The 23,625-nt window shown below is 36.9% G+C and overlaps 1 protein-coding gene and 4 non-coding genes across 5 annotated transcripts; all 5 read left to right on the forward strand.

Moving 5' to 3' along the window:
• Positions 1–16,721: 16,721 nt before the first annotated feature.
• On the forward strand, positions 16,722–21,667 carry rpl17 (ribosomal protein L17). The gene is made up of 7 exons (XM_053478937.1): positions 16,722–16,798; positions 17,628–17,677; positions 17,762–17,802; positions 18,358–18,492; positions 20,269–20,367; positions 21,190–21,381; positions 21,590–21,667. The coding sequence occupies exons 2-7, from the start codon at positions 17,638–17,640 to the stop codon at positions 21,635–21,637; spliced, it is 555 nt and encodes a 184-aa protein (XP_053334912.1). The 5' UTR covers positions 16,722–16,798; positions 17,628–17,637; the 3' UTR covers positions 21,638–21,667.
• LOC128508110 (small nucleolar RNA SNORD58) lies at positions 17,484–17,550 on the forward strand. The gene has a single exon (XR_008355869.1). It is a non-coding gene; the product is annotated as a small nucleolar RNA SNORD58 (small nucleolar RNA).
• LOC128508111 (small nucleolar RNA SNORD58) lies at positions 18,216–18,283 on the forward strand. Its single transcript, XR_008355870.1, has one exon. It is a non-coding gene; the product is annotated as a small nucleolar RNA SNORD58 (small nucleolar RNA).
• Positions 20,120–20,188, forward strand: LOC128508113 (small nucleolar RNA SNORD58). The gene has a single exon (XR_008355872.1). It is a non-coding gene; the product is annotated as a small nucleolar RNA SNORD58 (small nucleolar RNA).
• Positions 21,416–21,482, forward strand: LOC128508112 (small nucleolar RNA SNORD58). Its single transcript, XR_008355871.1, has one exon. It is a non-coding gene; the product is annotated as a small nucleolar RNA SNORD58 (small nucleolar RNA).
• Positions 21,668–23,625: the final 1,958 nt, after the last annotated feature.

Raw genomic sequence — 23,625 nt, forward strand, 5'->3', positions numbered from 1 at the left:
TGTAAGTTCCAGTTTCTTCTCAACTTCATCACTTTGAGCACTCACTATTCTTCTCCAGTTTATTACAATGCTGTAAGCTGTCAGTGGGAGGTTAGGGAACGAGTTAATAAGACACAGGGATCATAAGGAATTGGGAATATAGGTGATTTAGGATCATACCCCCTTAAAACATTTAGGACTCTGGGAGAAAATGTGCCAAGCGATAAAGGTCTCTGAACCCTTAGAGACAACTGGGAGGGGGCGGGGGGGGTAATTCTTACCATACAGGATCTTATACATACAGGGCCCAGGGACATTAAGTTGAATAATATTTATGAGCATTAGCTTTAGGTTTACAAATTTAAACTAGCACAGATGCTTTGGTTTCCTTGACCTCTAAAAGGGTGGTCTTTCAGACTGCAGTGCAGATGATCCAACATGGCAGGAGTGCTAATTTTAGCTGTGTGATATATAATAGAATAATTCCCACCTAGACTATAAATTATTCTGAGCAAAAAAGAAGTGATGGTTATGCAGTCAGGAAGGAGGCAGTGTCATTTGTGTGTGTGTGTGTGTGTGTGTGTGTGTGTGTGTGTGTGTGTGTGTGTGTGTGTGTGTGTGTGTGTGTGTGTGTGTGTTTAGAATTGGTTAGTTAACTATTAACAGTTACTCTTTCTAGTCTGTCTCAGCTAATATTAAACAACATATTTTGAAAGATTAAGACTGTACACACCCTCCCATGCTCTGATGCGATGTGTGCGTGTGTTTCTGGGTTTGTTGCTTTTATTATACCTAGGACTCGAGTAGCTGCAGCTCTCTGTCCACACCCTACGTTTCTAGGCCTGGTCAAATGTGCTGTGTTTGCATGCCAGCCTGCTGATCTACGATGGCGGCGTAATTGATAACAGTGCAGGCAAGTTTCTGCACTGCGGAGCTCCTCTGTGGGTGTGTGGGGGGTGTATGTGTGTGCGTGTGTGCCATTATTTTGATGGTGCACTGTTACACTGAAGCAGAGATAACGCTGCCCTCTGTTGGGCAGTAAAACTACAAGGGCTGCCCCCCATCCCCTTGCTAAAGTGCTGACTCAATTAGTGCTGATCCAGCGAACGACTTGATTCAGCTTTATCACCATAAATGCACTTAGTTTATCATATTGTGGCTGCGCTTTTCTCATTTAGAGCTGTAACTGGTCAGCTATGATAGTGGCCAGCTTTTGAATCAAAAGTGACCTTGGAACGTGTGTGTGGTTCAGGCGGGGGTGAAGGAAAATTGGTTTTACTGAGAATTCATGATTGTAAACTACATTAATTAACGGTGTATTGCAACAATAAATTATTCTACTGACTTCTGCTTGTTTAACATTGCTTACAATTATCAGAAGTTAACCGCTACTATTTTAGCACCCTTGTTAGAAAATGCACTTCTGAAGTGTCAACCACACTCATCTTCTATACCACTTTATCCTGTATTCAGGGTCGCTGAAACCTGGAGCCTATCCCAGGAGGCTTAGGGCACACCCTGGACAGGGTGCCAATCCAATGCAGGGCACACACACATACTATGGGCAACTTGGGAATGCCAATTAGCCTAACCTGCATATCTTCGGACTGCAGAAGAAAACTGGAGTACCCAGAGGAAACCCACCATGCACACAGAGACCGGAATCGAGCCTGGCCGAGAATCGAACCCAGACCCTGGAGGTGCAAGGCGACAGTGCTAACCATTACACCACCATGCTGCCCTTTAGACCATGACCACATGTGATAGCATTATACAGTATGTATATACAGTTCCAATATGAATTATGGTCATGGATTACAATATCATATTGTATATCATGGAAAGGTTTTTTTTTGTAATTTAATTCAAAAAGTGAAACTCTCATATATTCTAGATTCATTACATGTCAAATGAAGCATTTCAAGCCTTTTGTTTGTTTTAATCTTGATAATTATGGCTTACAGCTCAATAATTCTGCTAACATAACAGCTCATGAAAATAAAAATAATGAAAATATTCAAATATTACCTAAGACCAATTTAAAAAGTATTTACTTTTAAAACACATGTTCTTTTTGCACTCAGGTTGAGCTAGACTGCTTTGACTTTGGACTTAATGAAACACAGAGGATCAATACCAGCAGATGACATGAAACACCAAATCATAATTAACTGTGAAAGCTTCACCCTGGACTTCAAGCAATGTGGAATCTGTGCCTCTACACTCTTCCTCCAGAGTCTGGGTCTATGATTTTTAAATAAAATGCAAACTGTACTTTCATCTGAATACAGGACTTTGGACCATTGAGCAATTGTCCAGTTTTTTTCTCTTTAGTCCAGGTAAAATGCTTCCTGACATTGTCTTTGAATCAGGAGTGGCTTGAAGTTCTTAAATTAAAATTTTTCTGCCAACCAGCGGCACAATGGTATAGTGGTTAGCCCTGTGGCCTTGCACCTGAAGGATTTGTGGCCTGGACCCTGTGGCCTTGCACCTGCCTCATGTCTGTGTGGGTGGAGTTTGCATGTCCAAAGACATGCAGAATAGGCTGGCCAAGGGGGAACCCTGTCTTGTGCCAGGTCTCCTGGTTGGCTCCAGGTCTCCTGCAGCCCTCTACAAGATAAGCAGTATAGCATCTGAAGAAACCAATGAATGCTTGACAACCTTCTTAAGGCTGTGGTCATCTTTGTTGCTTGTGCATTTTTTCCTACCACATGTATCATTCCAGTCAACGATCCATAAATATGCTTCGCATTTTATATGATGACCTTCTGTTGCTTACTCTCCTGGCTTCTGGACAACTGTCAAGTCAGCAGTCTTCCTCGTGGTTGCGGTTGCATGAACTGAACTAGACAGAGAGATCATTGTATTTATACTGCAGGCATAGCAATTTATTCAAAGTCAAAATCAAATATTACAGTTTTTTGAGATACTGGATTTTTGATTTTCACCAACTGTAAGCCGCAATCATTGAAATTTATTACAATTGCTTAAATGAGTTTCCACTTTACATAATGAATCTAGACTATATGAGTGATTCTCCTTTTGAATTACAGTATATATTACAAAATTGTTTTAATTAAATTAGAAAACAAATTAAATTATATTCTGTTTTTTACCGATGCACTGTATATACAGTATGCATCCTAAATGTGCATATGTAAATTCACTTGCTCATGATCTAGTTAAAAACACTGTAAAATGTTTATAACATTTTTATTAGAATTATTGAGAAATTGAAAACTATGAAATTATTAATTTTTCCTTTTTTTAATTTATTTTTTTTACTATTTTCCTATTCTTTGAGCGTAAATATATTCTATAAATCAGAATTGTCTAACCATGTCAGTGGAGTTGAAATTATCAAGTATTAAATAATATTTTTGTCCAGAGGCTGATCATACACTGTCCTTCATCATGCTGCAAAGGGATGCTGGGCTTTAGAGAAATGCCTATTTATCAAGGTCCTAAAGCAATCTCCTAAAGCTCAGCAGCCACATGAAAAACACCATAAAGGGCATACACAACTGACTAGGTAAATACAGAGGAGAGACGAAAACAACAGACCACACCCAGAGATGTTTCCCTACTGTGCCTTGCTTATATTCAGTCTTATAACCATTTTTATTATCTAAACTGATAATTAAATGGTTATAAATCTGAATTAGATAATGTTTTATTATATAATATAATAAATAAAAGTGTATATAGTAGCATATAAAATATAGTTTTGGGGGGCTATGGGTAGCTGTGTGGTTAAGGTCTTGAACTACGGTTAGGAAGGTCCCAAGACAGATTTTTTGTCATTTTCTCCCAATATTTTCAGCCAGTCTGCATGCAGCCAATATAATAATAATGATAATTATAATAATAATTATTATATGTGAAAATATATGAACATAATGAGAAAATAAAATACAACTGACTGATTCCATTGTTACAAATAGCAAAAAGTAAAAAACAAAACAAAAAAAAAACTGCAAAATATTTTGTCCTAACATTTAATTGCTGTCCATTTTATTTGTTCAAACATTAAATAAAATATAGATTTAAATAATTTATTTTTTAATGGAACTGGTATTTTTCACAGCGCACAAAAAAAGTTACATAGTAAATAATATATAGTGTGAGCTTTAATATTTAACCTCTGTTCTGTCAATTAATTATTAAAGCTCACGCTTTATGCACACAAGCCGATATGGCATAATGGAGTTAGACTAGGAGAGTAGAGCTCTTTTAATTTGAAGCCACAAAATCAAGGCAGAGAATGAAAATAAATGTGTATATGTTTTCTCACTAGAACCAGGCAAATTTTATTCAACATCTACAAATCGTGATTAAAACCCCTTTTTGTAAGACGTTTATCTGTTCAGGTATATGATGAGTATTTATTAGTAAAATTCTCTGTTTGAATAAGAGCAATAAATGCTGATATGAAGTTATATGAACTATTGCGTTTTTGAGTCAGAAAAAAGCATTTAATATTTCCAAACATCATTTTTCTAACATAAAAAGATGAATGATTTTTAGTTATATATATTACATACAGTGGTGTGAAAAACTATTTGCCCCCTTCCTGATTTCTTATTCTTTTGCATGTTTGTCACACTTAAATGTTTCTGATCATCAAACACATTTAACTATTAGTCAAAGATAACACAAGTAAACACAAAATGCAGTTTTTAAATGATGGTTTTTATTATTTAGGGAGAAAAAAAATCCAAACTTACATGGCCCTGTGTGAAAAAGTAATTGCCCCCTGAACCTAATAACTGATTGGGCCACCCTTAGCAGCAATAACTGCAATCAAGCGTTTGCGATAACTTGCAACGAGTCTTTTACAGAGCTCTGGAGGAATTTTGGCCCACTCATCTTTGCAGAATTGTTGTAATTCAGCTTTATTTGAGAGTTTTCTAGCATGAACCGCCTTTTTAAGGTCATGCCACAACATCTCAATAGGATTCAGGTCAGGACTTTGACTGGGCCACTCCAAAGTCTTCATTTTGTTTTTCTTCAGCCATTCAGAGGTGGATTTGCTGGTGTGTTTTGGGTCATTGTCCTGCTGCAGCACCCAAGATCGCTTCAGCTTGAGTTGACGAACAGATGGCCGGACATTCTCCTTCAGGATTTTTTGGTAGACAGTAGAATTCATGGTTCCATCTATCACAGCAAGCCTTCCAGGTCCTGAAGCAGCAAAACAACCCCAGACCATCACACTACCACCCCCATATTTTACTGTTGGTATGGTGTTCTTTTTCTGAAATGCTGTGTTACTTTTACACCAGATGTAACGGGACACGCACCTTCCAAAAAGTTCAACTTTTGTCTCGTCGGTCCACAAGGTATTTTCCCAAAAGTCTTGGCAATCATTGAGATGTTTTTTAGCAAAATTGAGACGAGCCTTGATGTTCTTTTTGCTTAAGTGGTTTGCGCCTTGGAAATCTGCCATGCAGGCCGTTTTTGCCCAGTCTCTTTCTTTTGGTAGAGTCGTGAACACTGACCTTAATTGAGGCAAGTGAGGCCTGCAGTTCTTTAGATGTTGTCCTGGGGTCTTTTGTGGCCTCTCGGATGAGTTGTCTCTGCGCTCTTGGGGTAATTTTGGTCGGCCGGCCACTCCTGGGAAGGTTCACCACTGTTCCATGTTTTTGCCATTTGTGGATAATGGCTCTCACTGTGGTTCGCTGGAGTCCCAAGGCTTTGGAAATGGCTTTATAACCTTTACCAGCCTGATAGATCTCAATTACTTTTGTTCTCATTTTTTTCTGAATTTCTTTGGATCTTGGCATAATGTCTAGCTTTTGAGGTGCTTTTGGTCTACTTCTCTGTGTCAGGTAGCTCCTATTTAAGTGATTTTTTGATTGAAACAGGTGTGGCAGTAATCAGGCCTTGGGGTGACTACAGAAATTGAACTTTTAACTGTGATAAACCACAGTTAAGTTATTTTTTAACAAGGGGGGCAATTACTTTTTCACACAGGGCCATGTAGATTTGGAGTTTTTTTTTCTCCCTTAATAACATAATCTTCATTTAAAAACTGCATTTTGTGTTCAATTATGTTATCTTTGACTAATAGTTAACGGTTTTTGATGAGCAGAAACATTTAAGTGTGACAAACATGCAAAAGAATAAGAAATCAGGAAGGGGGCAAATAGTTTTTCACACCACTGTATATACTGTACTGTATATACGGTATATGCTGCTGGTGTTGCACAGATAGGAAGAAAGGAATTAAGGTAGGAAGGTATAAAGGCTGATTAAACTTTGTCAGATCCTCCAAGATTCTCTAAAACTTATCAGACAATGTCATAATAAAACTGCACAAATTTGATTGAAAATTAATTTTAATAAGCAACGGCTTGTCACACAAAATATAAAACTGGTTTAGTTTATTACTGATTATTGTACTTTAAACTAAAAATGTTTTGTTTAAGTATTTTGTTACAAAATTTCTTTGCAGATATCTACTGTATAACCTTTGCATAGTTCTGTTTAACACCATCAAATTACTAGTAGCCCTAATATTTCTTTTAACTGCACTTATATTAATTGTGTTTTTTATTTTTTTATTATTAAGTTTCAGATTGGCATTTGAGCATATTTCCTTCCTAGAAAAGATAATCATGACTGCACACATTTAAGCTGTAATTATAATGGGGCAGCTTGCATACAGATCACAGATCAATGTTTAAAAAGTCACCTTTAGAGAACGTCAGTGTAATGGCATTTTAATCTAATTCATTTTAAGTGAATAATAAATAGAATAGAATAAATAGAATAAATAGAATAGAAAAGTAATGATAACAACCAACTAACAATAAAATAATAAGTACATATTATAATCAACCAGTTGAGCTGTTCTGTTATTATCATTACAGATGGACCAGTGCATGAGTTTTTTGAAGGTATGCAAAGCTTGGAGCTGATATATTTAGACTTTTAATGTAACTCAGTAAAATCACTGGAGAGAACCACAGCAAAGATGCTTTACTCACATTGACAAAAATCTTTTTTGTTTGATTTTTTATATGACCCTAAACAAATAAGGACACTGTTCTACCCTGGCACACAGTTAATTTCCCCAAGGTGCTCGTCTGGCACAAAGATATTAAAACAAAAGCTCTCTGGTAGCTCATTCATAGGGGTATGTGAAGCAAAACTCAACCATTTACATCAGACATTCAACTTACAAATGCAGTTTAATGGAATGATGAGCTAAATTTCATAACAAAAGAGGCAGAGTGGATTGGCAAAGTTATGCCAGAAAAGTCTAGTTTAATCAGCTAACTCAATTATATTGCTTGACTTTTAGTTATTATTGTTATCAGGTCTTGTCAACTTTCAGATGCTTCTTACAAGATTACACTTCTCTAAGTAATAGTCTCTACTTTATCTTTGGATTTAAAAAAATTATAAAGTTGGGGTGTCTTATGATGGACTCCACATACAGTATGTAGGGTTTTTTTTTTTTAACACATAATAATTCAAGACTCCATTGTAGGAGTCCAGGCTCCAACAATTAGTGAATATAGATAAATTCAAACTGAAAAAAAAAACAAGTAGTGAATATAGATAAATTCAAACAAAACAAGGTCACAGCAGAAACCCAGAGGAAAAAAAAAAAGGTTAAAGAAAGGCTGACAAACTACAGTAAGTTAAAAGCAAGAAATAAGGCCAAGAACTAAGGGAAAATAACACAGGATTTAATAAATATGGTGCAAAAAATATAGCATAAATGTTAACAGAATAGGGTTATTTTAAAAATATGCATTCTTGTTAATTTAGAACAAAAAAAATCTATTCAATCATAATTTATTGCAAAAAGAAGGGAGAATAGAGTCAAGAATCATTCGATCATTGGTATAAATGGAACATAATTCATCATCATCAGTGGGTTTCAGTGACATTAAGCTAGCAGTATTTATAACATGTAAGCAACAATAACATTTATATAAATATAATGAATATGCAAATAAGTTAATAGCCTGTTGTTAATTTACATTAAGTCGATAGATGTGGGATTGCAGTCAAGATTTAAAGTACATGATCACTAATATAATGTTAGTTCTGTACGGCAACCACCATCTCTAAGCTTGAATACAACATAACTACAGATGGGGTCTCTGATGTGTATAAATGCTACATCATCATCATTATCATCATCGTCATCATGATCTTCATCATCATAATCATCATCTTGGACATAATTGGTACATTGTTTTTTTGAGATCAAAGAGTCATAAAATCAGGTCCATAAGTTTTTGGACATTTACGATTAGGTTTTTGTAAACTTGCCTCTGTACAATACCATGATAGACTTAACAAAAAGGCAATTAAGATGTCAATGTTTTACTTTAATTGAAGTGGTGCACAGAAAATATTGTATCAACAGTTTAGGAATCACAACCATTTATTACAAAATCATCATTTTTCTCACAGGTTTAAGAGTAATCGGACAATTCTCTGATAAGCAGTTTCTTAGTTACTTAATGACAAATTAAAAGGTGTGGTGTGGATTTAAAATGTGGAATTTGTATTTGGTAGCAGTTCATGAGATTTCTCAATAGTGTTCTAAAAAGGTGTTGGTGCAAGTAAAGAAGACCAACATTATGCTGAGAGGGAAACAGACCTATAAGGGAGTTAGCAGAAAGTTAAGTCATGGTCAAATCAATAATTACTTTACAAGCTCAGCAACACCTAAAAGCCAAATAGATCACTAAAGTAGATGATTGCAGAATTATTTTCTTGCCAATCAAAAACCACGTATAACATTTAGAAAAGTCAAAAACATACTGGAGGAAGTAGGTATATTGTTGTCAAAGTCTACAATCAAGAGATGCCTTAATGAATATAATTAAAGATTATACTTCAAATAATTATTTTCCCTCAAAGTGCAAACCACTGATCACACTTAAGGACAAAAAAAAACAGATTGGACTTCATTGCTAGAAATCCCCCCAAAAAAAAGACTAGATCCGGAACAAAATTTTTAGCATAGATTAAACCAAGATTAATTTGTACCTTAATGATCGGAATATAAAAGTATGAAAAAAAAGGGGGCTCATGTTCCTAAGCACTCCTCATCATCTGTCAAACATAGAGAGAGGCATAGGTAGAGGCACGGTGTTATGGCATGGGTGTGGATGTGAGTGTTTAGAAGAAGCAGGATGACTACTGAAGCACATAGAGGTATACATTCTGCATATTTTTAGGTATATTCTACAAAATTGAGAGAATAGTGTTTCACAGTAAGAATGAAAAATGACCCAAAAGATACCACAAAAACAACCAAAGAGTTTCTTAAGACAAAGAAATTGAAGCCTTTTAAATAGCTGTCACTTGACCTCAACTTAATTGAGTTACTTTTCACATACTCAAGATAAACCGGAAGGCACAAACAAGCAACAGCTAAAGATAGCTGCATGAAAGAACTGGTAAAACATCTCAAGGGATGAAACTGAATATGTATTGATGCCCATGGGTTCAAGTCATCAGGGAGAAAATGACTGCAACATTTTTTTAAATATTAAAAAGATCCTTAAATGTCTAATTTACAATAGTTGCCCCAGTTAATTTTAAGCCTTTGAAAATGGAGGGATTGTGTAAAAGAGCAGTAATAAAATAAATTAGAGAGCCTACATCTTAATTTCTTCATTTCCAGGCTGTTGGAAGTGGAGTTCAGAGGCAATCGTTTCACATTTGTGTCACTGTCCCAACACCACCTATGGAGGTGACTGTTTGTATCCTTGCCCCCACACAAACATTTTGAGGGAAAGCACAAAACTGTGACATTTCTTGCACTGAGACTAAGCTTGGTTTTTTTTTTGTTTTTTTGCCAAAGTGTTAGCTTCCTGCTCCAATACTGTCCTATTACCTCCAGCAGACCCAGATCAACTCCACCTTGCTCCCTATGTTTCTCGTTTCTTCTCCTGATCTTTCCTTTCCCCTCTCATTAAATTGAAGCCAACGCCCAGTTTCTGCAGTACTGCAGTCCCTCTGTCTTTCCAAAACACTCCCACTCCTCCTCTTGGTCCTGCCTTTGCTTTTCTGCAGTGAAGAAGAGGAGGAGGAGGAAGGTGGGGGGAGGGGCTAGAGAAAGAAAGCAACGCACTTCACTTTACAGACAGGAGTGACTGCAGCACTGCCACCACCAACAGACAGACAGACAGGCAGGCAGGCAGACAGGCAGGCAGGCAGGCAGGCAGGCAGGCAGGCAGGCAGGCAGGCAGATGCATGGAGAGAAAGACAGGCCGTTACTCAGCATGGCTTTCATTCTCACTGCTCATACAGGTTGTTTCGGTAAAAGTGGTTCAGTAAATCATTTATCTGTTATTGCTCTTAGCCATAACTCCTTCACCTGTTAACATACATGAGTAATGAGCATGCTGCTGACTCAGCATCTGCATCACTCACTTAAATAGTCCTCTCATATATGCATGCTCCATCTGTGTGTGTGTGTGAGAGAGAGAGAGAGAGAGAGAGAGAGAGAGAGAGAGAGTTAGGGAGTGGGCCAGGATGCTAAATGACATTGACATTAAGGATGAAGCAATCAGGCTTGAAAATGTATGAGAAACCTAAAAGGGTAAATGGATTAAATTAAAGTCCACAGAATAATCCATTAGCTAAAAATACCAAGATGGTTCCAAGTATCCGCAAGAAGCTCTGCAGAGCTGAAAAAAAATCTCTGGCTTATTATTTTGTCTAGATATAATTCAAAAGGCAGGTATTATGGAGAAACAAAATCTCTGCAGGGTAATGCAGAGCATATAAATGCCTCATGCAACTGCGTGCTGTCTTAAATGATCAATGTGCTTTGGCTACACAGAACATATCCCCATGTAATGTAATGCTTGTTCTTAAAAAAATACACATTGATCAACGATAGGTGCTCAAGTTGTTCTAGGGCCTGTTCTTGTGGGGCACCGTAAGTCAACTGTCAGCAGATTTTCTAGACAGCAGCTCAATACTGCAACATGAACACAACCCTTCCGTTAAGGTGGGGATGAACAAGACGATTTTTGCATCCTTGTTAACCTGGAGAAGATGTGCACACGTAGGCTGCCGGTTTAAAAAAAAGAGACAGAGAAGGATGATAGATCTGGAGGGGTGAGGTTTGGGCGGAGGGTGGAAGGGGGTTAGGAAACAGGAAGCGGTGAGAAACAGGAGACTCTGCTGCGTGCAACTGAATCAGCCAGCCGGCGCTCCTCCATCAGCACTTGATGCAGAGAAAAGGAGCGAGTTCGCACTATTTGTTCATTTTCTTGACAGGAGAAAAGCTGCGTTACTCAGATCTTAACTCCTTTGGGAGCACTCTGAGAGAATTTCTGAGCCCTCGCCAAATTGCCCTCTTTCCCCCAGAGTGCTCTGATACCCGGATGTTTTCTGCTGCTCTCTTCAAAGTCTAATGGCAATCCTGCTACATGCAGAATCAGTTAAATAGGGTCCTACGCTTCTAAAGACCACTTAAATATCTGTATTTATTGCATGTTAGTTATGAAGAGAAAACACACACATATACACATACGATGTAGTTAGTTACACATAACACAGCTCTGAACATTAGGGGGTCCTTAGATTTATAATTTAGGTTATTTTGACTTAGCTTAGCAATGTTAGCAATATATGAAGGATGTTTAAATGTACTTTAAACACATAAATGATGATATCGTCCATATACTACACAATATATTACACATAAATTATGTAATATACTGTCCATGAGACAGTTAGTCACGTGACAACCTATAATTACCACTATGTAATAAATAATATACTTGAGCATGATGCAGGTCTGTATTGAGTATGTACTTTGTTTCCATCTAGTGGTTGGATTGTGTAGTTGCAAAATATTCTTTACAATGTGTCAAATTTGAGAAAAATTTACGAATTAACTAAAGGTTTTAATAGCTTAGATATGGGAATTCCTGCTCTGGTTAGTGAGTCAGATTAATTGACTTAGCTTACAAACAAGCAACTTTTTATTTTTTTCCTAAACCAGACAAAATGGGTAATAATATAAGCTGAATATCTTGCCTGGAAAAATTATTGCCTAAAAATGTGTAAATCCAACTTTATTATTTAATAAATGTAGAAATATTAACTTGCTTCGCAGTGTGCAAAATGTATAGACTGGCCTTATACACAGACAACACGGAGTTATTCACTCACTCACTCTCACTCATCGTTTATACCGTTTTATCCTGTATTCAGGGTCGTGGGGGCATAAGGCACAAGGCAGGGTATATCCTGGACACGGTACCAATCCATCGCAGAGAAATAGATACAATTCACACTATTAAATAGCTCAGATGTCGAAGAAGTAGCCTGATTACATGGCAAAAAAAGATAAAAAGTCTTTGAGATGGCGTGAAGGCTTCCCTCACACAATAGGATTTCCAGTTACAAATATCAGTCAGGACTTTCTTTTTCTTTTTTCTATAAATTAAGTAACTGGTTTCCATCCCTGGTCCTGTGAATTCACTGTACTCCATGCTATACTGGTTCCTCTGCTTTAACACTAACCACCTAATAAGCTATTAGAAACCATTAGATATAAAATAACCGCGTGGCCTTGCATATCCAGGGTCTGGGTTCAGTTTCTACCTTGAGATTTGTGTGCATGGAGTTTGCATGTTCACCCCATCTACGGCACCTGGTCCAGGGTGTACCCCGCCTCGTGCCCTAAGTCTCCTGGGACCCTCTATACAGAATAAGGCGGTATAGATAATGGGTGAATGAATGAGTGAATGTGTGAGTGAGTGGTTTTTAAAAACGTATTAGGAACCACTAGAAATGTAGAATCAGTTTTCATATTTTTTTTTATCAGACAAGCTAAAACTGAAAAGCCAAAAGCACAAAAGATACACATAAACACTGGTCACTAAGCGAGTTTATTTTATTTTACTTTATTGTTGATTTTTTTAAAGGTATAATAAGGCTCCTGTGTTATGTATTATTTAACAACAACATCAACCTTTGACATTATTTAATCACATGTAATAGAATTAAAATGCACCCTAAAGGTCAATGACGCCACTATTGAGATTAGTTACTACCCTAGCTAAAATGTCCTCTTATTGCTTTAGGTTTGTTGTTTTCTGCCATCTAGTGGCCAAATAAGTAAATAACGAAGTTTCTCCAGTAAGTTTTAGAAAACTAAGACAGGACAAACTCAAACGTATAAACTCAAATCAGTGGGCGAAACCTTAAGGATTTCCCAAACATGTAAATTTTTAATATTTATTAGTATTTTTGGATAGTAAAAAGGAAATATTTTAAACTCAGAATATACCAGGAGTTTTGTCTGTGTTTTGAAGAAAAATTTGAGGTATGCAAAACATGACATACTGAATGCCTGGAGGGACTAACATGCAAAGTTTTTATCGTTTTTTATGCAAAGAGGATGTGGAGATAGAGATAGATGTGGCATTATCAATAACACCATTTGAGCTCACAAAACTGGGATGTTATTTTATTATACAGCATCAAATTACGAATCCTTACTTAATGAACAGTAAATGATCACTCTTAAAAGACAACATTTTAGAGCAGGGAAACCAATTGCTTAATTGTCCTTAAATTACTTACATTTTGCAAATATAATGCAAAATAGTCTCACCAGTTATGTTCACTGCATGAAAAGAAAAGTTGCATAGTGATCTTTCAACTGGGAAAACCTGTCAATCACTTTTCTGTCCACAATCCATGAATGAATTCATTTACAATGATGGCATGGCATGTGCATTTAACCTCTGCTGTACCATGGTGTCGCTTCTGAATATTTTAATCATTTTCCGTGTTGAAAACTTTCTGTCAGTAGTGGTCATGACTACTATGGCAGTGGCTATGTCACAGTTTCAAATAAGGCGTCCTCAGGGTTTTTCTCATGAATTAACTTAAGTAGAGAATGTGTATTTACCACATACATGTACAGGGACTTCAGTTTCTATCTTAAATGTATTTTCATTTGGCCAATATTTAATTCCACATTCCACTCTGGCACTGGGAAATGTTGCTGAAGAATTTACAGTCCACAAGTTATGCTATGATTAGGTGATCCCATTTGCAAAATATCTCTTGTACAGGTGCAACCACAGTGTCATATGTTGTGTTCATTACAGCAGCAGTATTGTTTCTGTCTCAAATAAGTCCTGTTTTTCTCCCCCTCTTGAGCTTTTACACTTTCTCTCAGTCAACTCACACTGCTTTTATAGCTGTCCATTGCATGGATAATTGTGGCTGCATCATCTCTAATTTGTTTTTGCAGAATTTTGGCCTCAGGCATTTGCACAAAAATGTAGCTGTAGAAGAAATACTGTAGAAGCGTATCAGCCTCCAAATGCATGGTGAGGCTGTAGGCTTCATGTACTGTATGGTAACACTATCTCATCCAGACACCAGACAATCTTTAAAATCCACCAGGCTCTCCCAAACATCATTCACTACTCTGCTTTTCAACTGTCGTCAAGTATCTGGGTATGCGCTGAGCTGAATCTTAAGGTTAGTGCAGAGAGGAGTTGAGAAAAAAGTTGTGAAAGCTGATAAATCTGCAAAAAACAGTTTCAAGTAAGATATAAAGTAACAGAGATCAGTAACACCTTCTGCAGCATGTTTAGCTGCTATGCATAGCAATAAAAAAAATTGCAAATCATCAGAATCTGAACCCACGGAACGGTTATGGTCCAGAGGTTGTTTTGACCCTAACCTCACTGCATCTCCAAACCTCCCTTTAACTGACATTCAACAGTTACCATCTCTGATTTACAGGACACATTCATTAACGGCTGTCTGAAGAGCATCAAAAAGGGCATCTGACACCTACTTGCTAACCTCCTACTGGTATACACAAAACACACATTCCAAAAGTTCATTTTCTATTGTGGCTGAGGTGCCTTTGGTATAGGGCTGTGAATCTTAAGGGTGCCTGAGCCTGGAATTACTCTCACACATCTTTTCAAAAAAAGCTTTTAAAACTGTCTGTGTTTTGTGAAACTGACGATTCATCAGGGCCCTGCAGAGTTATTTCAAACTGTTGTGAAACAACTTAGTTTTACAAAGTTTTGTGTATGCTATCATTCTACCTGCGCTCTTCTGTCTACTGATTGTGAAGGTCAGTAGCACGTTAGTGAGTGGCATCAATCAGAGCTGCTATTTTAGCCCTTCCAAACAAGCCTAATCCAATACCATTTTCCTCATACAATCTAATGCTGTCATGTTTGGCTAGTCATTCCAAAAGATCCTTCAGATCCTTGAATCCTGTGGTGGTCCAAGTGGTGTGCCCTCCAAAGAGATGACAAGGAAAGAAAAAGAAGGGTACCTTTTTGGGGAACACTTGGAGGTAGGCATGTTTCTTCATCTTTTGAGCCAGGCTGAATTGAAGCAGCTGTTTTTGTCTTTTCCTGGCTCAGTGATGTTAAAATCCTTTGTCGTCTGATCTTAAATGTTTAATCTCAAATTTTTGCTTTAATGGTAAGGTGCTAAATCTAACTTTTAAAACATTGTCCACTTCATTTGTTACCCTGCTAGTGGTGGCTAACATAACAGCCAGCTGTTGGTTAAAAAGATGCCATGTCTTGAATGATGGCAAATCGATTAGCGCCACAATCGATTAGTGTCACATATTACTGGCTACAATCGGCATGTTACCGCCCTGATTACCCCCCACAGCTTATTATAAAAAAAGTGCATTAAACATGCACATACAGTTTTTATCCACTCGCTTGTTTAAATTTACATTTACATTTTGGCATTTGGCAGACTAGCCACTCGCTTGTTTAAATGAAAATGGAAAGGCCTGACACAGGTGCACGGAGTAAAGACAGGAGTAGTCCTGATTTTGATGCCCCAGATACAGCAAGATATTTAGAATGTATTACAGTACTACTATTGTCATCTGTTGTGAGACTGCATTAGACAACTGATCATGCCATGCACTGCTCTACAGTGATCTGGTGGAACCTGGCCTCACTGTACTCTAATTAAAATTCCACAGCATGCATCTCATTTTTGAAGATCTAAAAAAAAAAAAAAAAAAAACTTAACTATCTACTATTCTGTCAAAGGACCCTTTCTTCACCCTATTAAACCTGTTTAGAGCAAATCACTCAGAGGATTCAGAGTCATGTTTGTGGACTTTAGCCCCGTCTTTAATACAGCTCTGCCAGAACATCTTCACAGCAAACTGCTACAACTGAGTGTGTACCCCTCCATTTTCAAGGAGATTGTTAACATCTTAATATATAGGCAACAGTAAGTTTATGTGGTTTAATGTCTTAACTAATGTCTTAATGTTAGATCACTTACTCACTCATCATCTAGACCGCTTTACCCTGTATACAGGGTCGAGGGAGACTTAGGACATATATCCCTGAAATATATATATTTTTTAAGTTTCTTAAAATTTGGTGTGCTTCTTTCTGGATTACATACCTTTACAACTGTACTAGCTCTTATGATCTATTTTAGAGAAAACACATGCTTTAATCCTACGTATTAAACATTTTATATATTTAACATTTAATTTCTTTTCTTTAAATATTTCAAAATTCTAATATATTTTGTTGATTTTTAATTTTTCTTACAATTGTTTCCAGATTTAATTATTCAATTATATTTTAAAAAATTAATATCCAAACCTAATTGTACAATATGTTGCAAATAACAACAACAATAAACGGTTTTTAATTATAACACTTTTTCTCCGCCAAGTGTCGCTGTGGTGTTTAAAGCACAAACACGTGCGCGGTAACATGCGCCGAAGAAGACGAAACTGATTTGATTTCCCAGCATGCTTTGTACTTCCTCTTCCCTTCTGCGGCCCGAGAACGTAAGTGCCTTGAAAATGGCTGTCATCACAAAATACAAAATTATCCGCTCGATATCTTTATCATCCTAAAGTTTTCGGAATTAATTTCACGCATGTGTGTGTATTAGGTCTGTCTTTTATAATATTTGTTATTATGACCGTGTGTGTTGAGTGATTTTTTTGAGAAATTGTCGTTGGTGTTTAACGCTGCCATATTGGCCATTTAGCGAAGGTGTTGTGGCCTGGGATCACGTTTTATAGTTTAAAAAAGCCGATTCGCTGGTTACTGTGTATTTTAAGTTTAAAATAATTTAGCGTTATGATTTATAGCACCTTTCAAGAACTACTTAAGATCAACTTGCATATACTTGGGTGTGAACAAGAATGAAATAAAAAAAACCTCCTTTGTGTCGTATTTTTAAAACACGTGTTAAATATTTTTCTCTTCCTCCTCATGTCTATTACTTTATACAAGTTTTGTGTTTTTGTTTTTAATTATTATGCTTAAGAATGACTTGATGTAGACGAGCTTTAGCTGTCAGTGGTCATGGATAAAACTCTTAATGTAACTGAGCAGTTAAACTTAAGAGCTAGATGTCTTGATCATTAAACATAGCCTTTGCGTTTTGTTTATTTAAACTTTTGTTTCCAAGAAATTCTCTGAAGTGTGACTCTTTAGCATTTTTTGTGTTACAAGTGTTACAAGTTGCAGTGATGACAATCTTAGGACACCTTTGGAATTAAACATGAAAACAACCCACAATCTGAGCAACTTTGCACTTTTTCCTGTGTAATCAATCTATTTCTAATCCATTAAATGAATGACTAAAAGGTTTGGTTCTGTCCACAGACCTGCAGAAATGGTCCGCTACTCGCTTGACCCCGAGAACCCGACTAAGTGTGAGTTTACTAGGTTTTTTGTTGTTTGTATTGTTTTGCCTAATGTCTTGCTACATTTAATTTGGTATCTTTTCTCCTCGACAGCATGCAAGGCACGGGGCTCCAACCTTCGTGTCCACTTTAAGGTAAAATTTTACTGCAATTGTGTTAATCAGAATGTCCTTTATTTTAGGAACTGTGGTCATTCAAAGTAAAAGCTGTAGTCTATGCCACAGGGTTTTTGTTTGTTTGTTTTTTTTGTTTTTTTTCCTCACAAAATGTTACAGTAATTAACATTTTGTGGAATGAGTGTCAAATGAAATAAATGTTGCATGAAGTGCAGTATGTAATGCAACAATGCAGTGCTCTCCAAGTGTGAGAAATTGGCTCCTTTAAAGAGGACCAGTTTTGGGGCTAGACTTGAGTAAGAAGTGCTTGAGAATCCCTACATACATTCATATGATTGTAAATTTATAGAGTACCTAGTGTTTTTTTTCCTATTTCTAGGTTTAGCACAATTAGTTTTTATTTTCTTATTTTTGTGTACAAGTCCTTCCAGCTGCTGTGATGACTTCTTAGGACACCTTTGGATTAATGATGAAAAGAATTAAACAAACTCTGAGCAGCTGTTTCTCTGCAGAATGCACTTTGTGTTAGGTTTACCATTTTGGTTTGACGTTTTTCCTTTTTTCTTTTCCTAGAACACACGTGAGACAGCTCAGGCCATCAAGGGCATGCACATTCGCAAAGCCACCAAGTACCTGAAGGATGTCGTGGTCCAGCACCAGTGTGTTCCCTTCCGTCGTTACAATGGGGGTGTTGGCCGCTGTGCCCAGGTAAGCTGTACTATTTCCTGCTTTTTCTCTTCTATAGAAATACTATAACCTATATAAACTAATGAAATGTAAAACTGTTGTCTGTAGTTTTGAATATTTCTAGGAATAGTATTAAATTTTTCTATTGTAGTATTAAATTTTTGTTGAATATGATTGTGGTGTACAATGATGTCAGTATAATCACCTGTGCAGGTGTGTTGAGAGTTTTGAAGGATAAAGGAAGTTATTTGTGTAACAAGTGTGCTGTAGGGAAAGCTAATCCATCAGTAATTTACTCATTTAGCAGTACTATTAATTGGGGCTGCAAATAGTCTTTTTCTGAAAATTTAGTTGTGTCATTTACTTACATTTTAAGTTGTGAAATGCACAATTGTTCTCTTGGGTTGCTTTTACACTACAGACTCAAATGCACACCTCAGAGCCTGATAAGTTTGCTGAATGTGAGCACTCTGTATTTTGCCTGGACAAGTATCAGCATACCATGCTACCAGTGATTTCGAAAGGTGGTCTTGAGTATGGCACTGTGTTCTCTGGCACAGTTTGACATATAAAAGGCAATCAAACCTGGACACAGTGGACCACTGTGTAGTACTTGAAATCACTTGTCATCTGTGTGCTCAGCATGCATTAGTCTCATACTCTGAATTACGCATCCATAGCAGCTGAAGTCGGAAAGCACACAAGGGTCATTTTTTTTTTGTTTTTATTGTTAATCAATTTAGGCATAGATTGAGGGTTGATTTCTCCAAATACTTTTCCTTAGTTTCCTGGTATAATGCCACCTACTGTATCAGAGTTTGCAAGTGTACTTGGGACCAGAGCAGAGTAATCGTACCCAGCGTACACTATTCATGCCAAGTGCGCAAGGAGCTTTAGTTTCCTTTGTAGGAACCAATATGGCAGAAAGTGTTAATGTTTGAAATGTAGGAATTAAAATGGTTGTTTTACAGCTTTAGGATATGTTTTATTTGTAAAACTTTGAAGCAATTGACAAACACAGCTAAAAATGTAATATGTGAAACTTGCCTACCAGAGAAGACTTCCTTTTCTCTAATCCAGTCCTGGAGGGCCAGTGACCAGCACAGTTTGTAATTCGCAAACACCTAAATGCATCCACTGAACCTAGTAATTAACAGATTAGTTAAATCAGCTGTTTGATAAGCAGAATCACCAAAATGTGTTGGACACTGGCCCTCCAGGACTGGATTTGGAGACCCCTGCTCTAATTCATCAGCAAATACAAGATGCTTTTGTAAATGTCGACTCTACTCTCCCTGGTGTTTTAAGAATTAAATTAAGTATAATTTAGGTGTTCAATATAATGTGGTACCCTGGTCTGTCCTGGAGAAACATTTTCTCTATGTACCTACTGTATTTGCTTAATCACAATAACTGCCACTTGATTTCATTACCTCTGTATAAATAAACCAGTTTATAGAATCAGACTGCAGCTTTTTGGATCCTAAAGCTTGTGTACCAAAATGTTGAAATGCCATGCATACTTTGAATCAGTGTAACCAAGCTACACCCCATGTGTCACTAGGGGAGTAGCCGCCATCAATTATTCCCATGGCAAAGATGATTGCTTTATTCATTTGTTCTCAAACAGTTTTCTAGTGTAGTCGGGTTGCAATGATGACCATCTTAGGACACCTTTGGAATCCATAATGAAAACAACTCTATTTATCTGAGCAACCTGCAGCGTTTTATAATGCATGATTTAAAGTCTATTTGCAGAATATTTAATTTTTTCCTTGTTTTTTGCCCTCCTCTTAGGCCAAGCAGCATGACTGGACTCAGGGACGCTGGCCTAAGAAAAGTGCAGAGTTCCTCCTCCACATGCTTAAGAACGCAGAGAGCAACGCTGAACTGAAGGTAACGGATTACTAAGGATGCAACAATACAAGGGAATCATGGTTTAGAATGTACCTTGACTTTGAAGTCACGTCCTGTAGGGTGGCTTGATACAGGAACTGAGACATGATTTTATTATAAATTTTAACCTGTAAAAATTTAAACTTGTAAACGGTGGGAAACTGGCAAATTTTCTTGAACATGCAATGGATGCAAAAATAAATATGCTTCTCTGCAACTGTAAATCATAGTTGCATGGTATTTTGCTAACAAAATACCAACTTGGGATGTCTGGTTTCCCATGTCATCAGTCATCTTCCCAAAGAATAGATAGAAGATAGAATGCTGAACTATACTTTAAATAAACATTTATCTAATTTTTTTGGGATACAAATCGCATGTCTGAAATAATGTTAGCCTTTTGCTGCGAGAAGTCCTTAATGTCGTCATGCCATTGATTTGAATAAATGAACTTAATGGAGAAAAGCAGACATCTGGTGCTATTCTTTAATTACACCAGGGATAGACATGTAGCACTGTTACAAATGGTACAGGTCATTGATTGGTCAAATCCAATGGCTGGAACCCGAATGTGCCTAAGGACACATTCATTATTTAAATTTATTTTAGTCATTGAAATGGATTGTTTTGGTTTGTGTGCCATCACCCTGCATGTATATGGCTGAACCAGAAGTCAATCACGTCTGGTTAATGTGTTGCCATAAGCATCATTGGGCAGAGTGAGAATTTTTTCTAGTTTGAAATGCCAGGGTTCTGTTTAAATAAAGTCTGCAATGCATAAGGTTCTTAATGCGTAAATGTGTCTCGTTTCTCTTCAACCAGGGTTTAGATGTGGACTCTCTGGTGATTGAGCATATCCAGGTGAACAAGGCCCCCAAGATGCGCAGGCGTACCTACCGTGCCCACGGACGCATCAACCCCTACATGAGCTCCCCCTGCCACATTGAGATGATCCTCACTGAGAAGGAGCAGATTGTCCCCAAACCGGAGGAGGAGGTTGCTCAAAAGAAAAAGGTAATTTTGATGCTTTCCCCATTCTTTTGTTCGGCTGCAATGATGACTTCTTAGGACACCTTTGGATGAATAATGAAAAGAATCAACATTTCCTGAGCAGCCTGCTACACCAATTTGCTTGTTACGTTGTTAACATAGCTATAAAATGAGGATAAAGGCTTGGCTGCTGATGCTCACCTCTTGATAATGAATTTAATGTTTTTTGTAGGTTTCCCAGAAGAAGCTGAAGAAGCAGAAACTCATGGCTCGGGAGTAAATGTAAATAAATTCCAACATTTGAACTACAGTGGCGTGAAGTGTCTTATTGCTGAATTTTTTATCACAGTTTTATTTTATTGAAAGCCTTAAACATGACACGTTTTTCACTCAGTTTTAATTTTATATATGCTTTACAATTTGGTTTTGACAATCATCTAAAGGGCTAAATGAAAATAAAGCTCCTGTCAATGTCAAGTAAGCCACACAAGTAAGGTGGATAATATTGTTTTAGACTCGTATATGAACACCTAATGTGGTGTAACTAAGAGTTGTAGTTAGGTGTAATGGATAATTTGATGTGATTGCCATGTATATGCTGATCTACCATTATGTGTTTATATTCACATGATGATGGACAGTATGCCTAGTTATCTATAATCATGGACAAAAGCACACCGCACAATGATTTCGTACTGGTAATTTGGGTTAAGCTTATGGGTAAGCAAATGAGCTTTTGAATAGTTTTGCATTGGATGATGTTTCATCTGCAGCTGAAGTTTTTCCGTGCAAGAAATTCAGGATTGGTTATGTTTTTTCCCCCCTCAATTTGATGAGCTGCATTTTGTTTCAAGTGTACAACTTTTTAAAATGTTATAGGGAGCAATTGTTAAAGCTGTATTAACAGAAATTACCAAAAGTAGCATTTCCTGCACAATCTTGTCTATAATGCAAGACTAAAACTATACATGGATAAAATGTACAAAGTGTTTAATTTGGAAATAAATAAAAACGGAGTTACTGAGCTAAAAGGAAACTATTTGCTACTTTGAGAAATCATCTTTAGCTAGGTTGAAACACTTTGATGGCACTTGCAGTATGTTTCAATATAACCCCACACCTAAAAAGTTAAGACGTCAACTTTATAATCCATTGGTTCAAGCAGTATGTTAAGCCTTCTGATCTTACCACCAGGGGACAGTGTAATGCCGAATATTAGGCTTAATTGTATTAGAAATGTGTCATGCGTATTGTATGTTAAAGTATGTATTATCACTTAAAGTCAAAAGTTAATATGGCACAATATTACAATAACCCTATATACATTAGCTACTATAATAGTAGCACAGTTGTGGCCAAAAGTTTTGAGAATTACATAAATATTGGAAATTGGAAAAGTTGCTGCTCAAGTTTTAAAATAGCAATTTGCATATACTCCAGAATGTTATAAATGATCATATGAATTGCATAGTCTTTCTTTGCCATGAAAATAAACTTAATCCCCCCAAAAAACCTTTCCACTGCATTTCATTGCTGTCATCAAAGGACCTGCTGATCATTTCAGTAATTAGGTGCGTTCGACTTCATGCGGCGCTGCACAGACCGATCGCCGGCTGACTTGAAGTAGTGCATGCCGGTTAGAAATTTTGTCCGACTTGAACCGGCGCCGACGCCACGTGACGTTCACGTGTGGCATCAAAGTAACGCGAGAGCGTTTCGAGTACAGCCGGCTTGCTCAGCCAGCGCAGCATTTCAGGAGCGACTGCGCCAGGCTGTGATGACGTCACAGCTTCTCATGATTGGCCACATTCACCACATGACGATGATCACGAGTCTTTCGTGCCTTAATCCATATAATTGCATAATAAATCAATTTGCATGCCATTTCGTGAATTTTTTCCTTTAAATTCTTTATGTTGGATTTGTGCATAAGTTTATTGTACTTTTTTCATACAGACCACTTATAGTATTCAGCTGCATATTTAAGTAATATTTTTAATGGAATAACTAAAATGTCACAGAGATTTTAATGTAATGTGGTCAACATTGAATGATGCTGAAATCTGTAGTTGCTGTTTCACTTGCATGTGTTGCATTGTGCTAGTGTGCATTGTCCAGTGAAAAATACATTTAGATCACTTTTATACACTGGTATAAATTATAATAAAGACAAATATTCAATTCAATTCAATTTTATTTGTATAGCGCTTTTAGCAATTTTCATTGCCGCAAAGCAGCTTTACATAGTCAAAAGAATTATTTAAGTTT

This window comes from Clarias gariepinus, chromosome 19, assembly GCF_024256425.1.
Source record: "Clarias gariepinus isolate MV-2021 ecotype Netherlands chromosome 19, CGAR_prim_01v2, whole genome shotgun sequence".
Lineage (NCBI taxonomy): Eukaryota > Metazoa > Chordata > Actinopteri > Siluriformes > Clariidae > Clarias > Clarias gariepinus.

Coding starts and splice junctions, on each gene's coding strand:
- rpl17 (XM_053478937.1), top strand. CDS start 17,638: ATGGTCCGCTACTCGCTTGACCCCGAGAACCCGACTAAGT. Junction 17,678..17,761: donor CCCCGAGAACCCGACTAAGT/GTGAGTTTACTA, acceptor TCTCCTCGACAG/CATGCAAGGCACGGGGCTCC. Junction 20,368..21,189: donor AGAGCAACGCTGAACTGAAG/GTAACGGATTAC, acceptor CTCTTCAACCAG/GGTTTAGATGTGGACTCTCT.